Here is an 18,263-nt window from a genome sequence, read left to right as displayed (position 1 = left end):
ATAGATTTGGCTGGATGGCTGACCAGTGAGCCTGCTGGGATCCATATGTTTCTGGCTCCCAGCACTGGGATTCCAGGCTCTGAGGATTGCACTCAGGCCTTCATGCTTGGGTAGGAAACATGTTACCAAGTGTTTGCCATCTCTCCTGACCAAGAGTTTTAACAAAGAGTAAAGAACTGCCAGGGAGGGTTTCTAAGAGCCTTCATTGCTATGCAGAGAATGCGCATAGTTGCAGCCAAAGAGTGGTCACCCAGAGGACACTCTTCCTAAGTGGAATGTGACAAAACCCAGCCTGTGCAGTAGGGGTGGGGACACAAGGCGAGAGCAGAGCAGAGCGACACAGCGGTCCTTCAGCAGGCTTGGGCTCAGCATTTGCCAGGACTGTGAAGAGGCACTCTGTGGCTGGAAAGGAGTGGAGAAGAAGGGCCAGGGGCACAGGGTGGGCAGAGCTGGAGACTAGGAGACACTGGCTGGCCTGTAGGATGCACCCCCACACACACACACCTAAATGTGTGGCAGTGACCTTCAGACATCAGGCACTTCAAAGAAGGACATTGGAGTCAGGGCTTCAGGATAGCTCTGCAGGACTGAAGCCTCCTGCTATGTTGGTTGAAGAAATCTGCTGGGCCACCACTGTCCTGTGGGTATCAGCTATAGAGAGCTGTTGGCTCCTGGTGTCCACCTGAATTGCACTGAGTTTGAGGGTTGGGGTATCTGTTCATGTTGGCAAGGAGTCACTGCCCCTCCCACCCTGTGTGCTTGAACATAGGATGAATGAGAAGGAAGTGGGAACCAGGTTGGTCAGCTGACTGACTGGGAAGGAAGGAAGAAGAGAGAATGAGAGGGTAGATGAATGATACATAAGTGGACGATAGGATGGATGAATGTGTGGACACATGGTTATATGGATGGGTGGGTGGGTGGGTGGATGGATGGATGGATGAGTAGGTGGATGGGTGGCTAAGTGGATGGTACATGGACACATTGAATGGAGGAATGATGCATGATTACATTGATAGGTGGATGAGTGACAGATGGTTGGAAGGAGAGGGGAGAGGATAGATAGATGGGTAAGTGAATGATTACATAGATGGAGGGAAGGAGGAAGACAGGAGAGCGTATACACTAGTGAATGATGGGGTACACTTTCTGATCGGTCCTTCTAGATACTTGCACACACCCTACCCTGACCACACTTACTGCAGATGGCCTGATGGGAAGGCTGAGAGTAAACTATAAACCCTGCCCCAAGCCTGTGCCACTCAGTTCTTAAAGTGAAGGTCCCTGTGGGGCAGACCAATTATGTCAACAATCCTTGTTATGTTGTCAGAGGTGGGCCCCTTGCCTTAGTTGCCCTGGGCCTGGCACAACCCAGGTATCTGGGAATCTTAGCTGAGGAATGAAGTGCACAGAGGACAGAGATGGGCTTTGGGCTGAGGACAGAAACCTCTGGGACCACTGGTTCCAATTCCAGCCGGAAAGGCCATTTGGGATCAGGCCACTGGAAAAAGGGAGGCCAAAGCTGGCTCTCTGGTAAGCCATTGGCCACCTAAGGAGGCTCAGGCCATGTCCCTAGAAAGCTGGGCGATGAGGGGAAGCTGGAAGTGGGCTATTGAAGAACCTGTCCTTGGAAGCAGACAGATGATGCAGGACAAAATGTCTCTGCTTGCCAGCACCTGTCAGACAACTCCAGAGCAGGGCCTGCCTTTGTGAGTTTTCTCATTTATAAGAGTGGCTGAGATCGGATGGCTTTCCTTCAGTCTACAGAGAAAGGCTTGGGAGGTTGGCTGCCTAGCTGTTCTCAGCTGGCACGCCATGCTTAGGGTGAGGCTGTGAGGGCCTGTGACCTACTGACGACATTGCAGTGGCTGAGTGTGGTGAGTGGCTGGCTGTACTTCCTCCCCTGTGGCCTCTCCTGTTCCCAGGAGGTGGGTGACGTCACAGGCTGGTATGAACCTGTGAGAGCACACCTGCACTTTCTCACAGCTCAGGACTTCCAGTGGTCTTCACACAAGACCAGAGACACTCAGGCAGGGCCTGGGATCTCTCATGTGTCCTGAAATGGAGCAAGCTGGCCCAGGGACACCTCAGCCTCCTGCCACCTTGCCTCCTGACACTTTGGGCCATCTGGTCTGCCCTTTCTTGACCTCTCTGTGGACATACTGGAACATTCCCCCTGGCCTTAGATGAGCCTTAACCACATGCCTCCCTTTCGTCCTTTCAGAAGCCCCCCAGCACCCACGCCATGAAGGAGGAGGTCTTTCTCCGGCGCCGCTTCTCGCTGTGCCCACCGGCTTCTACTCCACAGAAGACTGACCCCCGGAAACTCCCACGGAACCTGCTTCTGGGCTGTGAAAATGAGCTTGGTCCCATCACCCCAGGTTGGTGAGCTGGGCATGGGGAGCTGGGGTCCTCCTGAATCTGCACTTGTTAAGCGCTCAGCCAGGGGCTGGAGAGATGGCTCCAGCAGTTAAGAGCACTGTCCTGAGTCCAATTCCCAGCACCCACAGGGTGGCTCACAACCATCTATACTGGGATCTGATGCTTCTTCTGACAAGCAGGTATTCATGTAGATAGAGCACTTGTCTACATAAAATAAATAAATAAATCTTAAAAAAAAAAAAAAAAAAAGAGCTCAGCCAGTGTCCCACAGCCAGTGAGAGTGACTTCCACACAAAGGGGACAAAGGTTTCAGAGCACACTGAAGGACCATGTTTGCTGGTAAGGGACTAAGAGATGGTAAAGGGCAGTTATCTCAAACACTGGCTGTGGGGACAGGCACCTGACCCCAGCCCTGCTATCCTGGCCAGGTGCCTACAGACCAGTTCCCAGGGCTCAGTTTACTCATTTATAAAATGGAGACATCATCAGTACCTATGTCCTACTTCCAGGCGGTTCTGAATCCTGGAAGGGAACAGCTCAGTCCGCCCTACCTCCATGGATAAAGTTCTGGGTCCTGGAATGTGGGCCCCATCACTGAGAATGTTCTCTTGGCTGCTGGACCAATGGCCTCCGTGCCTGTCCACCCATAGCTGAGTCTGAGCTGAGCCCACTCCACCCTGTGGGTGGCTGCTGGTGTTAGAGGATCTAGCCCTTCTGTTCAGGGGTCCCTAGGGAGTGGGAAGTGGGTTTTGTACTACTCCAGAGGATTCCAGCCATGCGCTCCCCTCCACTCCCTTCCCTCTTCTCCCTCTCGCCGTTGGATACAGAGGGAGGAGGAGATACCAGCTGTCCCTGGGGACAGGTGGAAGGTCATAACAGGGAAGGAGAGCTAGGAGTCATGTCATCTATAATCTCAGCCACCAGAGGGGGAAACTGAGGCCGAGTGGGAAGGACACAGTGGACAGTTACTGGGATACTAGGAAGACTGATGCCTAGTAACCTGTAGTCCTCATTCACTTGTGCTGTAGGAACAGGGTAAGGAGGGGAGGGGAGGAGTGGGTCCCAGTGGGAAGGAGGGAGGAGAGAGGGGGAGTGGCAAGCCCCAGTTAATGATCAGTTTTTGGAGACTTGAGCTGTGGAGTAACTGACAAGGCAGTGTAAGGACAGTACCAGGCCCTCTTCAAGAAACGGAAGAGATAACAGGTCCCAGGAGGAGGGGTGTGGACAGGATATGTATGGCGGCAAAGAGAAGAGCCAGTGCTGGCCTGTCCGCACTGACCCCTTGGGTGCATAGATCTTAACCCCTCCCCACCCAGAATGCACCTTCCCACATGTGGTCTCTGGGAGTGGACAGCTGTTCCCCGTCACCAAGGCCTGAGTCAGGCACTGTATGGGCAGAGAGGCTCCTGAGGCTCAGTCATATGGAGGGCAGTCACCACACTGGGGTGTTGGATGACCTCAAGTCGAGTGGCTACTGCTCTGTGACCTGTAGGTAGAACTACTTCCTCAGGTCACCGCCCTGGCTTTTCTGGAGAGAATATCCGCACTGCCGAGTTCTGCCCAGTTCTGCCCAGCCCTTCCCAGAGCTCCTGGTAGCTGGTCTGCAGAGCCCCTAATCTCACAGCTGTTTTTTCCTCTCATACCGATCCCTGTCCTGTGGCTTTGGCAGGAAGAGTTTCACCCCACCACTGACTCACAGCCTCTGTTACAAACCTCAAGCCCACTTCCCCCAGGCAGCCCTCAGTAGCCAAATCACACCCATGGCTGGTTTCAGGCCACCCCACCCACCATCATCTCTTTCCATCAAGCTCTAGAGTACAGGGAGGCAGCACAGGCATCCAGGTGCCAGGCCTCCCTCCCACCTCTTCAGCTAATCTGGAACAAGACTACCAGAGTCCTGTATTTTGAAGGCAGTGTGCCTCTGAACCTGGCTGCCATGCTTCTTTGGTGATTCAAGGGCCTAAGTCACACCCTACTGGCCCGGCTGCCCTTGTTTCCGCAGGCTCCTCCCCTGTTTCCTCTCTGTGGTTGTGAGAGCCTGGCCAGAGCCCCTGGGACCCTTTACTGAAGCTCACTCCACCTCTCAGGGCCACACCACTCTAGCGTCTTCCTGCCCTTCCCAGGCAGCCCGTCAGGGCATGCCTCTCTGAGGCATTCTGCCTGCCCATTGTCTTCCAGGGAAGGACATGGAATCTAATGGACCATCGCCACCCAGAGATGAAGAGCCCCTGACCCCAGGCTCCGCCACGAAGGTGCCACCGGTAAGAGCCTGGCTGTGGAGGACGGGGAAGCAGGGAGCCTAGGTCAAGGGACAAGAAGATGCTGGCTGAGCCTGAGGTCCCCATGCTGACGAGGCAAAGTCTCAACTCTCACGCTGCACCCTTGCTGCATGGGCTTCAGCCAGCTGTCTCTCTTGTGTTCATAGGTGCTTAGCATAGCCCAGGGGACCTGAGAAGGCATGTGTGCCAGCCAGGACTATTTGGGGAGTAGCAAGTACGCATGAAAGAAAGCCCCTCTGCCTCTCTGCTTAGGGAGACCTTCCAAGCTATTAGGCCTGCATTCCTCCTTCCACACTGTGCTGTTCCCTCTGCAGCCACTTCCTGGTGGTTTCCATTCTTTAGCTGTAATAAATAGCTGCTGTGGGCACCCGTGTGCACACGTGTCTGGGCTATGGAGTTCTAAAGCATTCTGTGTTTAATTTTTGAAGAACTGCCAACTTTTGCGCACTCGCTGAGCACCAGCATGCAACAGGTCACCCTTCCACAGTCTCTTCCTTCCACCCCCCAGCCAGCACTGGTAGTCTCTATTCCATTTCTCACCATGTCCTTCCTGACCGCATCTCAGTCTGGCTGGGTTTCCAAGTTGACTCAGATCTGCGTGGCATCATGTGCGACCTCTTGGGGAGATGTCTGCTGAGTCTTTCACCTATCTCCTGACTGGGTTGTCTGTCTCTTTCCTGTGTTGTGAGCAGTCTTTATCTATTCTGAATCCTTAGCCCTTCTCAGATGTGTGGTTTGTGAGTACTTTCTCTTATTGTTTCAGATGACAGTTTGTCTCATTTTATTACATGTGTAGATGTGTCTGGTATGCGTAGTTCGCAAGGAATGTGTGGTGTGTGTTTGCGTGCATGCATGTGGAGTCCAGAAGCTGATATCCGGTGTCCTTCTCCATTGCGCTTCACTCTGTTTTTTGAGGCAGGGTCTCTCTCTGAACCCAGAGCTAACCAAGTCTGGCTAGTCCTGCTAGCCAGCTTGCTCCAGAATCCCGGCTCTACCTCTTAACTGCTGGGATTACAGGTGATCACAACATCTGCCCTGCTTTTACATGTCTTGTTTCTGGGGATCCAGACACTAGCCTGCATGCTTGTGTGGGGAGTGCTTCATCCGCTGAGCCTCAAATTCAAGTTTTTAAGTCATGCTTAGAGGCCACAGAGTTCCAGGAAGATTTAAAAATCCAGAGTTCTGAAGGACCTTCTCATTTCCTAGAGTGGCTTAGAGTGCATGAGGCCACAAGAGTGGCTGGGGGGCTCTGGTGTGCAGGCAGCTTACCGAGCATGGCCCTCAGGAAGAGTCCCCTCAGCGGTGCCCAGCAGGATCTGCACTGACCTGAGGGCTCCCCATAGTGGCCTCGGCCTTGCCTCCCGGAGCGCAGTGGCTAACTCTGCCCCAGGCCCCCAGCTTGCCTCTCCTCTTCCCTTGTGGCCTAAAACAAGCACAGCTAGCAAAAAGCTGGGTGGCAGGGGTCATTCTCAAGGCCGTAAAAAGTGGCGATTTGGGGTTTTCAGATTCATTAATTTTTATTTTCCCTGTGGATGTTCTTCCTGCGTGCCTGTGTGTGCAGCGCCTGCATGCCTGGTGTCCTAGGAGGCTAGAAGAGGACATCAGATCCTCTGGAACTGGGGTTACAGATGGTTGTTAGCCACCACATAGATGCTGGGAATCCAACCAGGGTCCTCTAAAGGGCTGCTAACCACTGAGCCATATCTTCCTGTAAATAGTGTTTTAATTGAGCTGGAGACATGGCCCAGCTGTTAAAGGCTAGGCTCACAACCAAAATAGTGTTTTAATTTAAACCACTGGGTGATTCTTCCATCTCTTCAGAGTTCTTGACAAACACCAGCTGCTAGTCTGAGCAGGGGCTGAGTTAGCCTCCTGCAAGGGCACTCTGACAAACAGCCGACCACAGAACTGGCTTCAGGCTAGAACTGTCTAAGCCCTGGGCAAGTTGAGGGCCCATGTCACTCACTACCCGTGTGGTCAGACCTGTCCTCATTCTGAGCAGGCCACTCAGGACTGAGGAAGAGAAGTGTGTACCAACCATGGGGAGGAGCAGGCCAGGCTGGGGAGCAGTCTGCAGAGTCCCCCCCAGGGCCTGTCCCCAGAGGCCTGCTACCTGGCACATGCATTGTCATTCAACCTCAGCTCAAAGACTGCTTCTGAGCAGAGGCTCCTGTCCGGCACTCCCTCTGGTGATCTGGAATCTTCTTATGTGGCCAAGAGGGTGCAGCTCTGAAGAGGGACTGCCAGGTTCAATCCCATCTGGGCTCCTTGGTTGCTTCTGAGCCTTGCTGTGGAATAGTCGGTCCCTTTCTCTGCAGGACAAGTAATACTAGTGACCTGAGCTGTTGTGGTTGGTTTGTTTGTCTTTGAGACAAGGTCTCCAAGCCAAGGCTGGCCTTCAGCTCATAGAGATCAGCCTGTCTCTCTTTGCCTCCTGAGTGCGAGATTAAAGGTGTGTACTGCCACACCCAGCTGAGCTGTTCTGCTTAATATGCATGTATAAGCCAATGAGATAGCTCGGCAGGTAAGGTGTTTGCCATCATGCCAGATGACCTAAGTTCTATCCTGGAAACCTACACAGTAGGAGACAACCTACTCCTGCGAAGTCATATTTCACCTATACACACACTCACACTAAACAAATACATTTAAAAATGATAGCATAAGTACAGATGTACCCACCAACACAAACCCCCTCCCCCCACAATCCTTCAACGCCCTCACCCTTACAGCCTCCAGGTACCCATGGACTCCCATCCATCCCTCAGAGCCAAGCACAGTCATCCTTAGACGTCCTTGGGTCGAAGTCAAGCACAGTGGCCTTGGCCTCGCCTCCCTGGGTGTAGTGGCTGCTCTGCCCCGGGCCACCAGCTTGCCTCTCCTCGTCCTCTGTGGCCTAAAACAAGCACAGCTGGTTCAGCCCAGTCTGGTGAAAAGCTGGGTGGATGCATCTGGGGAAATTGAGGCACTGTAGCCATGAAGCACTTGTCACGTATGCCCGCAGTCGAGGGCAGAGAGCAACTGACGAATTCGCGTGCTCAAACTCGGCTTACTCTGCTTTTCATTCAGTGCGAAGGGCCCCCGGCTCGTGAAATGGTGCCACCCACATTGGGATGGGCCTTCCCACTTCCATTAGCCCAACTAAGAAAACCACAAGCCGTCCTGATCCAGAGAGCCCCTCTCTGGGACTCTGTCTGTTCCCAGGTTATCCTGAATCCTGTCAGGTTGACAATTAAAACTAACTTTCACACTGTAGTTTTCACATCACAAAATATTATTTGACTTTTTTCCCCCCCGCAGGCACTTCAGCTTGTTCTGTGCAGGAAGGAGAGTGGGCTATGTCAGCTGATAGCCATGCTTTGGGTTTTAAATGCATGTATTAAGTATGTCACCAAAGTACAAGAACGCATGTAGGTAGCCAATAGACAGAAGCAGCGGGCAGCAAAAGTACCGTCAGAAACTACCTGGGGAAGTTGAGGCAGTCAACTGGAGTTCCCAGGTGTGCCTTCTGTCCAGAGCTGAGTTCTGGCTTCTTGTTCGCTGTGGGCACTTGTTACATTGTGGTTTCAATAATGATAACCTCCTCCATGAGAAATGCTCACCTTCCAGCTGTCCTCAAGAGCTTCTTGAGTTCTTTAGGACTGCTGTCTTCCCTCCCTGTCACAGACCTGGGGAGGGGCAGCTGTCTGCAGACCAGAGGCCTTGTAGGGCACTGAGGCAAACATGGATGGTCTAGATGGAGTGGGGTGCCAGCCTTGTTCCCAGAGCCAGCTTCTCAGTGAGTTCAAAAAGCACAGGACAGCTCGCCAGCACCATGATCATCATACCTGGAGAACCCAGGGCCACATCTGCAGGTGGCATGCAGGTTCAGGGCACAATTTGCCCTCCCAAACCTGTGGCCTAGAGACTATATTCCGGTTCCACACCCCAGACCTCACTTTCTCCATCCATGGGGCTGTGTCTCCTTCCTGCTTTGTGATCATAGACTACTGTTCTGGGTCCAGGAAGCGAGCTGTGGGCCCAAGCTTGGGTATTTGGCTCCCATCTGTACCCTCAAGCAAGGCCTGGACACTGATCCTCCAGACATTCAGCCTCCAGGGCCAGTGGACATTCCTCCCATATTCTTCTTGTTGGCCCTGTCCAGAAATGAACCCCTGATGGTGGCCAACCAGTGGCCATTCTGGTCAACGTGGGAGAGAGGGCTGCTGTTAGCCTAGGAACTTGTCACCGCATGCCCTAGCTGCCACGCAAACTCTCTTTTGAAAACTCCACCATATTACTTTTCTCATTGCTGAGACAAAATGTGTGGTAAGGGCCCTTTAAGGAAAGAAGAATTCACTTTGGCTCAGGGTTCGAGGGCACAGTCCATCATGGCAGGGGGTGGGGAAGGCTCTGCTGCAGGAGCCGGGGCAGCAGTCAGTCTTGTATCCACGTGGGGTCAGGAAGCAGAGATGAACGCTGGTGCTCAGCTCACCTCCTTTTTGTTCATTCTGGAATGCCAGCTTTCGGCTGCCCTGGCCCTGGCAGCCCCGGCTGTACCCTGCTTTCTCTCTTGCAGGCTGAGTACAGGCTATGCAATGGATCTGACAAGGAATGTACCTCGCCAACAACCAGGGTCTCCAAGAAGGATGCTCTCAAGGTGGGCCTGACCAGGGGTGAGGACGGATGGAATACCCATACCTCCTACATCCTCCTTTCCCTGTGCCCTAATGGCAATTGGATGAGCTGGGGGGGGGGCAGTCCATGCTCTCTGTGACCCACTTCTGCCCTGGTCACAGGCACAGAAGGAGAGCTACCGGCAGGAGAAGAAGCGGGCCACGAAGCAGCTGTTCAGTGCCCTGACAGATCCCAGTGTGGTCATCATGGCTGACAGCCTGAAGGTAGGCAGGTGCCATTCACAGGGCTTCTGTAGGCTGGGACATCTGTGGCTCTTGGGGGACAAGTGTAAGTGTTTGTCACTGCAAAGTTGTCTGAACGGCCTCCGACTCCTGTAACCAGTGACCCCATTCTGAAGCCAGCTCCTCATAGGTCTTGGAGGCCAGTGTCCAAAGTCAAGGTGCTGTGCGGACCACATTCCCCACAGAGTTCTGGGATATTCCTCCCCCCTCCTGAAGCCTCCCAAGAATCCATCACCCCAGTCCCTGCCTCTGGTCATCCCCCACCAAGCTGTGAATGGCCTGGGAGCAGCCTCCAGGGCTGACCCTGACCATGAGGTCCTCTGCAGATCCGAGGGACCCTGAAGAGCTGGACGAAGCTGTGGTGTGTGCTGAAGCCAGGCGTGCTGCTCATCTACAAGACGCCCAAGGTGGGCCAGTGGGTGGGCACAGTGCTGCTGCACTGCTGTGAGCTCATCGAACGCCCCTCCAAGAAGGACGGCTTCTGCTTCAAACTCTTCCACCCGCTGGACCAGTCTGTGTGGGCTGTAAAGGTGAGCTGCTCCACAGGGTACCCAGGAGGGGGTCCAGGGAGACCGGAGACCCCTCCTGGGACCACGGTTCTAAAATGGGAGCCCCAGCAAGGAATCCCTAGAGGGGTGGGTGTCCCACGACTGGCCACAGGGAATAGGGATGAGGCGTATTAGGCCCCTCAGCTAATGTTGTCTGGATGGGAGAAAGGGGTTGTTCCAGCTCAGACCTTATTCCTCATCACCAGGACTGCTCAGTCAGGACTGATAGGGACAGGGATGGGTCCCCAGAAAAACCTGGTTACATTTGGGGACCTGCCTCTGAGTGCTGGGATTAAAGGAGTCCACCACCTCGCCCAGCGTGGATGTTTGTTTGTTTGCTTGTTTGTTTGTTTTGGGGGGTTGTTTGCTTTGTTTTGAGACAGGGTTTCTCTTAATCTATGTCCCATATTGACCTATTGACTTAAACTCACTCTGTGGCCCAGACTAGCCTAGAATTTGTGGCAATCCTCATCCTCTCGATTGCTGAGATTACAGTTATAAACTACTATGCCTGGCTTCTGTTAGTTTTCAAATGACTGTTCCCCTCACTTTAAAAATTACCATTGAATAAACCCATTATGGATTGAAAATACTGGACTCCAGAAAATGCACTGACATGCCAGCACAGGCACAGCCCCCTTCAGCACTCCAAAGATACATCACCCAAAGGTGGGAAGCACTTAGGGTCAGGAAGATGGTGCAAAGCCATCTTCAGCTACATACAAAATTCCAGGCCAGCCTATGCTACACAGTAAGAGTGACCCTGTCTCAAAACAAACAACAACAAAAACTGAAAAACCAAAAAGGAAGGGGGAAAAGTGTTTTATATGCAAAATCTGACTAAATTTAACCCAGTCTGGCCTGATGGGTCACACCTTTAATCCTGGCACTCCAGAGGCAGGCAGATCTCTGTGAGTTTAAGGTCTACACAGCTGCATCGTGAGACCCTGTCACAAAAGCAAAGCAAAGCACATTTATTCCAAACGCCGGGCAGGTTGACTTACACTAAACAGCCCTTTGCTGTCTCTCTGAGGTTCAAATTCAACTGCGAGTCCAAGATTTGCCTTAGCTGGTTCTAGCCACCAAAGCCGGGAAGCTGAGCTGAAGGAGAGGCAGCTGTCAGAAGAGGACGAGGAGTGCTCCACTCCTTCCTCTCAGCCTTCCTGGCCCAGTGCCTGACCCTGCTTGTCTCTGCCTCTGCAGGGCCCCAAGGGTGAGAGTGTGGGCTCCATCACCCAGCCCCTCCCCAGCAGCTACCTGATCTTCAGGGCTGCCTCTGAGTCGGACGGTGAGTGCCTCCTGCCCTGTTCCTGCCTCCCCAGGAGCCCCTGGAGTCAGTCCTCTTGGGAGCTATGGCTAAGGTGGGGGCCCTCCGCTACCCAGAGGCACAGACTGAGCCTGCCTTACAGTGATACTTCTCGCTCAGCCGAGCCTCAGTTTACCCACAGATTAAGTGGGACTAGCTGTACCTGTCACCCCATTGCTGTGGGAATCCCAGGACTGTATGGAAACAATCAGGGGACAGTTGTGAGTGCCACCAATGACTTCTCCTGTGATACTCATGTTCGACAGATGGGGAGACTAAGTCACAGGCAGCCCAGTCGTAGTCTGGCAAGAATAGGTTACAGATTAATTAATATGGACTTCCCTGTGGCCAGATTCTCAGAACTAGATAACAGATTCCAAGCAGCGCCATTATCACTGTAACTAGGAGTCCTTCAGGTGACAGTCATCTAGGCAGGGCAAAGCCTCAGGACAGGCACCCCTGCTGGAGGCCCAAGGCTCTGAGAATTAAGGTGCAGCCTTTCAGGCTCAGAAACGTGAAGATAGCGTAACTGCTGGTGCTATGGCGCCACCTGGTGGTCGACTGTTATACCACGCCCGCTCCCAGGCTATTTTGAACGCTTTTAATATTGTTCACCCACTGTCATTGGTCCGGCTGGGCTCTGGGGGAACAGACAACCTGTGCTCTCACAGAGCCTCTACACCCTGGGGTCTGTGACCAGTGAGTCAGCCACAAGATGACAAGCCTGCGCTGAAGCCCTGATTGTAAGGGGCCGCAGTCAAAGAAGAATGTTATAGGCAGACCGAGGAGGCAGAGGCCTCCGAATGGGTTTCAAAGACCACGTGACACCCAAGATGCCGAGTCTTTTATAGCAGCCACAAAATGCACATTTGGGCCCTACGTACAATTCCACAGTGCTCTCCCCAGCTCTCATCCTGGGTTGTATAACTTCCCATGACCCCCTCACTGTCCCCACAAATGCCCAGTGCCACAGGTGGTAGCACCGTGCCCAAACCAACCTGCAGTGAGTGCGGCAGGATCTCAGACATCCCTCAGCAAAAGGACCGCTCCAGGGTACCAGGACACCCATCCAGATGGGTCGCCCTGAGCTTCCCAGTGTAACCCTAGGGACCCTCCCACAAAGGGCTCTGTAGCTTTAAGTTAGGGAGGACTTCCTTCATCTTGCCGTAAGCCAGGGCCCTCCCTGAGTCCCTCAGGCACTGTGTGGTATCATTTATCAATGGCTAGACGCATGGGAGGAAGCACTGCTGTTAGTGATCACGGCCGGGACGTTGGCATCACCTGCATGGCTGCCTCTCCCCATAGCTCTTAATAACACCCTCCTATCACCTGACCCCACCCACCCCCCAGAATAGTGGTATGATACAGGCGTGGCCCAAGCCCTACACACACACACACACACACACCGCCGTTAGGAAAAAAAGCCAAAGCAGAGGCCCCGCCCTGCCTGTCGCCCTACTTTCCAACAACCCTAGCTATCGTTGTTGCTTCTTGAAGTTACCCGGCCAGTGGCTCCTCATTAGCATAAGACCTGTGCCCTCAGTCACATGGGATTCCTGATGTCAATCCCACACCCTGCCATCCCCGAGGGCATAGACATGTGCGCACATGTTCCCAGAGCTGTTGGTTCAGTGCCCGAGACCTGGCAGCCCCAACAAGCTGGACTCAGTCACCCATTCTCAATAATCAATTAAACAGACAGATAAACAGTAAGAAGCAGAGGAGGGAGATTTACTCAGTATGGACACATTGTGAAGAGAGACAAAGACCCTCAAGCCCATCTCTGGGGTCTGGACGTGAGGTTCAGGCTTAAGCAGAGGGCAGGAGGAGGACATAGCTAAGTGGTCCTGGTCAAGGTGTGGTCCTGCCCATCACTCACCCATCACTGTCTCAGCAACACTCTCTCCTGCAAGGTGGTCTGACAAGTTCTCAGAACTCTGGGAGGTCTCTGGGAGACAAGCTCAGACTGGCCCCAGACTTCAGCCTTTCTCTTCCCAGCATGAGACTCCCGGGGCAACTCCAGTGCCTTGGGGTCCATCGTTTCAATAGTCTGATGGCTGAAGGGAGGGCACCCCTATCTCTTTAGTATATATTCACTCCTGCCAGGATGGCTACATGCAAAGCTGGGGTCTGCAGGGAGGTAGATCTTTAACTAGATCCTAGTGGGGTGGAGTGAGGCATGGGGCCCAAAGTTTCATGACTGAAAGACAGGGTTTCTTGACTGGAGACTGGTTTCTAAAGGCTATATAGACAACAGACGGATTGGGGTTCCTTGGTGGGGAAGTAGAGGGGAGGCCGCCCTGCAAGACTCATTCTGTGTCCTCTAGGCCGCTGCTGGCTAGATGCTCTGGAGCTGGCCCTGCGCTGCTCCAGCCTGCTGCGACTGAGCACATGTAAGCAGGGCCGAGATGGAGAGCAGGGGTCCTCGCCTGATGCCTCACCCTCTTCTCTCTATGGACTGCCCACCTCAGCCACCATCCCAGACCAAGACCTGTTTCCGTGAGTGAGCTGGGTGAGGGGGTCTGCCTGGTGTCCCCATAAGCAGCAGGAGGGGGGCCAGCTGGGTCGGCGGGCTTGTTCTCTCCTGTGGGTACCAGTCTTTACATCCTTATTTATGAAAACAGGAACAACAGTACAACTGCAGATCACTCAGTATAAGGCAGTGTAAGGTCCCTGCAGTGAAAGAAGCCAGGTACCCAGGCAGGTGTCCGAGGTCCTAGGTGTTACCTGGAATTGGGGACCCAAGGGCACGTCCACTCTCCAGGCTGAACGGTTCTGCCTTGGAGAACCACCTGGAGAATGACGCGTTCTCGGACAAGTCAGAGCGAGAGAATGCTGAAGACTCAGATGCCGAGACCCAGGATCACAGCCGAAAGACCAACGAGAGTGGGAGTGACCAGCTGGACAGCCCCGGTGGGCCACGGAGGGGGACTACCTATGTGGAGCAGGCCCAGGAGGAGCTGGGAGAGGTGAGCGTGACTGTCAGCTCAGAGTGAAAACTGGACACAACAGGGCTGGAGCTGAAATCTCCACCCTCTTGTCACTCAGTGTGTGGGCAACGGCTGTGTCTATGTGTGGATGCCTGAGTGGATGCCCTGCCCACCTAGCAGGAGACGCAGGGGTGGTGTGAGGGTCCAGCCCTGAACGGTTTTCCTGGGCTGGGGTGGACTGTAGCCAGAGGACAGGCAGCTCAGGAAAGATCCCAGCCTGGCGGACAAATGACAAATCCCTGTGCACACTGGGGACCTAAATATACCTCACATGAACCTGCCCCTGGGAGAGCTGTGGCTCGGACAGTCTTGGGGCCCTCACCCCAGTAAGACACATGTGTTGTCATCTGCCTTTGTCATCCGTATGTCCAGTGTCCTCCAAAGGCCAAGTGTGGAAGGCCTGGTCCCCAACTTGTCACAGCTGGACTATGGTAGAACCATAAGGAGGTGGGACCTAGTGGGAGGAAGTTGGACCACTGGGGGTGTGGCCTCAAAGGGGTCTAATAGACAGGGTTTTTTTTTCTCTTTCGTGCCCTGACCATGAGCACTTGTGCTGCCCAGTGCTTCCTCCAGACACCCAAAGCAATGAAGCCCATCAGTCCTACACCAATACACTAGATAAACCCTTTGTTCTAAAGAAAAGAAGGGGATATCTGGCCTCAGGGTCTTGGAGGCCAGATATACAAGATCAGGTGGCCCCATGGATTTAGCTTCTGTTGAGAGTCTTGTGGGCATGCCGTGTGGTGAATGGCACCATAACAAGTTGTACATGTGAGAGGGAGATCCAGGGCACCAGAGTGGAGCAAAGCTGGTCTTGTCCCCAGGGTTGCCAAGGAACCCGCTCACGCCCAGTGGGAGGAGTGGCACCCGTTCCACTGAGGGATGTGCTCATGTCCAAGCCCAGTGTGGGCGGTAACACCCACTCCACTGAGAAAACTCCCAAGCTGAGCGTGGGCAGTGGCACCCATTCCACTGAGGAACCAGCTCATGCCCAAGCCGAGCCTAGGCGGTGGCACCCGTTCACACAGAGTTGACATGCATTCAGTGGGCAAGGGCCAGATGTACCGTCCTGGATCTCTGTCCCTCGGCTCCCTTGGGCAGCCCAGAGCAGGGCCTCCACAGCCCAGCGCATGGGTCCTGACCGTGTGTATCCCTCTGCTGCAGCTGGACGAGACGTCCCAGGTGGAGACAGTGTCAGAGGAAAACAAGAGCCTGATGTGGGTGCTGCTGCGACAGCTGCGGCCGGGCATGGACCTGTCACGTGTGGTACTGCCCACCTTCGTGTTGGAGCCTCGCTCCTTCCTCAGCAAGCTGTCGGATTACTACTACCATGGGGACCTGCTCTCCAGGTGCACACCAGCAGGAGCGGGGCCCGCAGCCCCTGCGGCCTGCAGAGGCAGGGGTGGGTGGAGCCAGGAAGGGGGAAGGGAAGGCATGAGCATCCAGGGTTCTTCCTACAGGTTAGGGCACCCCAACAACCTGGAGCGCACAGAGCCCTCTCTTCCCCAGTGTAGAGCTGGCCCTGAGCTATGTGGTAAACCCACTTTGCCTACTAAGTCAGAGCTCTCCACCCCCATCACAGGGCAGCAGCAGAGGAAGACCCCTACTGCCGCATCAAGCTTGTGCTACGGTGGTATCTGTCTGGCTTCTACAAGAAGCCCAAGGTGAGAGGGGCCTTCAGGAATGGCAGGGTCTCAACCAGGGCTGTCAGCCCACCATGCAGGGGACCATCTGTCTTCACCATGGCCTGAGAGAAATGTCCCCACCATGGCCCTAGATCCTGAGAGGTGGGGGTCAGTCCTTCAGACTTTCTAGTCCCAGCTCCCAGTACTGGTTCCCATTACCCCATTCTCAGCCTTCAAGGAAACAGCCCTGGGCTGTGTGACAGGTGCCACCACACACAATGGTGTCAGGAATGGAATATTTGACCCTAAGTTACAAGACACCTTTGGGATCTGGGGCTATCTATCACCTTTTGTCATGGAACACACACACACACACACACACACACACATGTGGTGGCTCACACCAATAATGCTGGCGATCAGGAGGCAAGGCAGGAAGATGACAGTGAGTTTGATCCTAGTTTTAAGCCTTTCACTATATGGATATGAGCCCGAGGCCCAGAGAGAAGAGACCAGAGTCACACAGTCCACCAAAGCAGACCAAGGTCTCCTGGAAGCCTGGTACCTCCCAAGCTTAGCTTTGACCCAGTTGTGTATGGGAGTCCAGGGACAGTCAGACCTACTGAGCTGATAGGAAATCCTGAGGCAGCCCCCAGCTATAAGCCACCAGCAAAAAGTAGTCTCCCCAAAGCAGAAGCAGGGTGCTAACAGCAAGCCAAAACCCCTTCTAGAGGCAGGGGCAGGCCCTACACCATCTCATGCTCACCTCCGCATCTATATCCCCGGAAGTGGCTCTCTCCTCCTGGTTCCTCCAGCATGTCTTTGTGCTCCCCACAGGGCATCAAGAAACCCTATAACCCCATCCTGGGGGAAACCTTTCGCTGCCGCTGGCTACACCCTGAGACGAACAGCCACACCTTCTACATAGCCGAACAGGCAAGACCCCACTGTCCAGCATGGTCTTCTGGCTCAGTGTGTACAGGGGCCTGTGGGTAGGGGCCTGTGGGACTGAGGGTGGGGTTTTCAGTGGCCCATACCTTGCTGTTGGACCAGATCACCATTCATGGGGATTCTCCAAGAAGGGCAGGCATGATGCTGTGACAGAGCCTCACCTGAAGGAGGGCAAGCAGCCTGATGTCCCAGTGCAGGGCATCCTTAGAGGACTCAAAAGCTGGACGAGGTTCCCAGACAGTGGATTCAGGCCCTGCCCTGGTGCATGTAGGGTTGTGCCCCTCACCCCACACCTGCTCCTGGGACCCAGAGGGATGTCCTTTCTGGGACTGTCATTTCTGGAGCCATCTCCAGAACCACCTCTCTTCACACAGGTGTCCCACCATCCTCCCGTGTCTGCCTTCTATGTCAGCAACCAGAAAGATGGCTTCTGCATGAGCGGCAGCATCACGGCAAAGTCTAGGTTCTACGGTGAGGAGCCTCCCGGGGGTACTGGGTGGGATGTGGTCCTAGGCCTTGTAGGAGTGGGAGGAGACTTCACTCCAGAAACTAGTGGACCCCGGAACCCCAGTGGTGGGACCATGGGGATGGCCCCAGCTCTGCTGAGAACAGACACCTTCTGTGCGGAAGCCAGGAAACAAAGGAGAAGCCTGCAGGGAAGGACTTCCCCAGCAGAGCTGCCTGACTCCATAGCCATGTGGCTGTTTGAACTGATGGCGGGGGGGGGGGGGGGGCGACTAGGTTGCAGATCAGTGGAAAGTGCACACCTAGTATGCAGAGGCCGTGGGATCCATCCCCAGCAGTGAAAATAGGTGATGGTGGATATATGACAGATAGACAGACAGACAGAGGTTAGGTAGGGAGATGGATAGAGAGACAGATAAAAAGTCAGAAAAGTCAGTAGATAGATAGATGGTAGTGAGATAGATAGATAGATAGATACATACATACATACATACATACATACATATATACCTGCATAGATAGATAGATAGATAGATAGATAGATAGATAGATAGATACATAGATAGATAGATAGATACATAGATAGATAGATAGATAGATAGATAGATAGATAGATAGATAGATGGTAGTGAGATAGATAGATAGATAGATAGATAGATAGATAGATAGATACATACATACATACATACATACATACATACATACATAGATGGTAGTGAGATAGATAGATAGATACATACATACATACATACATACATACATCGATAGCTACATAGATAGATAGATAGATAGATAGATAGATAGATAGATAGATAGATA

At 53.6% G+C, this 18,263-nt stretch overlaps 1 protein-coding gene across 2 annotated transcripts in view; it reads left to right on the top strand.

Annotated features, from left to right (window-relative positions):
* Osbpl5 (oxysterol binding protein like 5) overlaps nt 1–18,263 on the top strand; it is a 52,188-nt gene that overhangs the window by 24,241 nt on the left and 9,684 nt on the right. For both annotated transcript variants that reach the window (XR_008720972.1, XM_055614737.1), the window contains exons 2-13: nt 2,225–2,381; nt 4,561–4,643; nt 9,220–9,300; nt 9,440–9,541; nt 9,886–10,089; nt 11,311–11,395; nt 13,741–13,912; nt 14,178–14,382; nt 15,568–15,752; nt 15,986–16,067; nt 16,866–16,964; nt 17,354–17,450. Coding sequence is in view for 1 of the 2 variants with exons in the window: in XM_055614737.1 (XP_055470712.1) it covers nt 2,246–2,381; nt 4,561–4,643; nt 9,220–9,300; nt 9,440–9,541; nt 9,886–10,089; nt 11,311–11,395; nt 13,741–13,912; nt 14,178–14,382; nt 15,568–15,752; nt 15,986–16,067; nt 16,866–16,964; nt 17,354–17,450 (1,531 nt within the window). In the remaining variant the exon portion in view is untranslated. The remainder of the gene's footprint in view (nt 1–2,224; nt 2,382–4,560; nt 4,644–9,219; nt 9,301–9,439; nt 9,542–9,885; nt 10,090–11,310; nt 11,396–13,740; nt 13,913–14,177; nt 14,383–15,567; nt 15,753–15,985; nt 16,068–16,865; nt 16,965–17,353; nt 17,451–18,263) is intronic.

Source organism: Psammomys obesus, unplaced genomic scaffold (assembly GCF_907164565.1).
Source record: "Psammomys obesus unplaced genomic scaffold, mPsaObe1.curated_primary_1811, whole genome shotgun sequence".
NCBI classification, from domain to species: domain Eukaryota; kingdom Metazoa; phylum Chordata; class Mammalia; order Rodentia; family Muridae; genus Psammomys; species Psammomys obesus.
The sequence above is the reverse complement of the archived record's forward strand: the minus strand, read 5'-3'. Positions and strand labels throughout refer to the sequence as shown.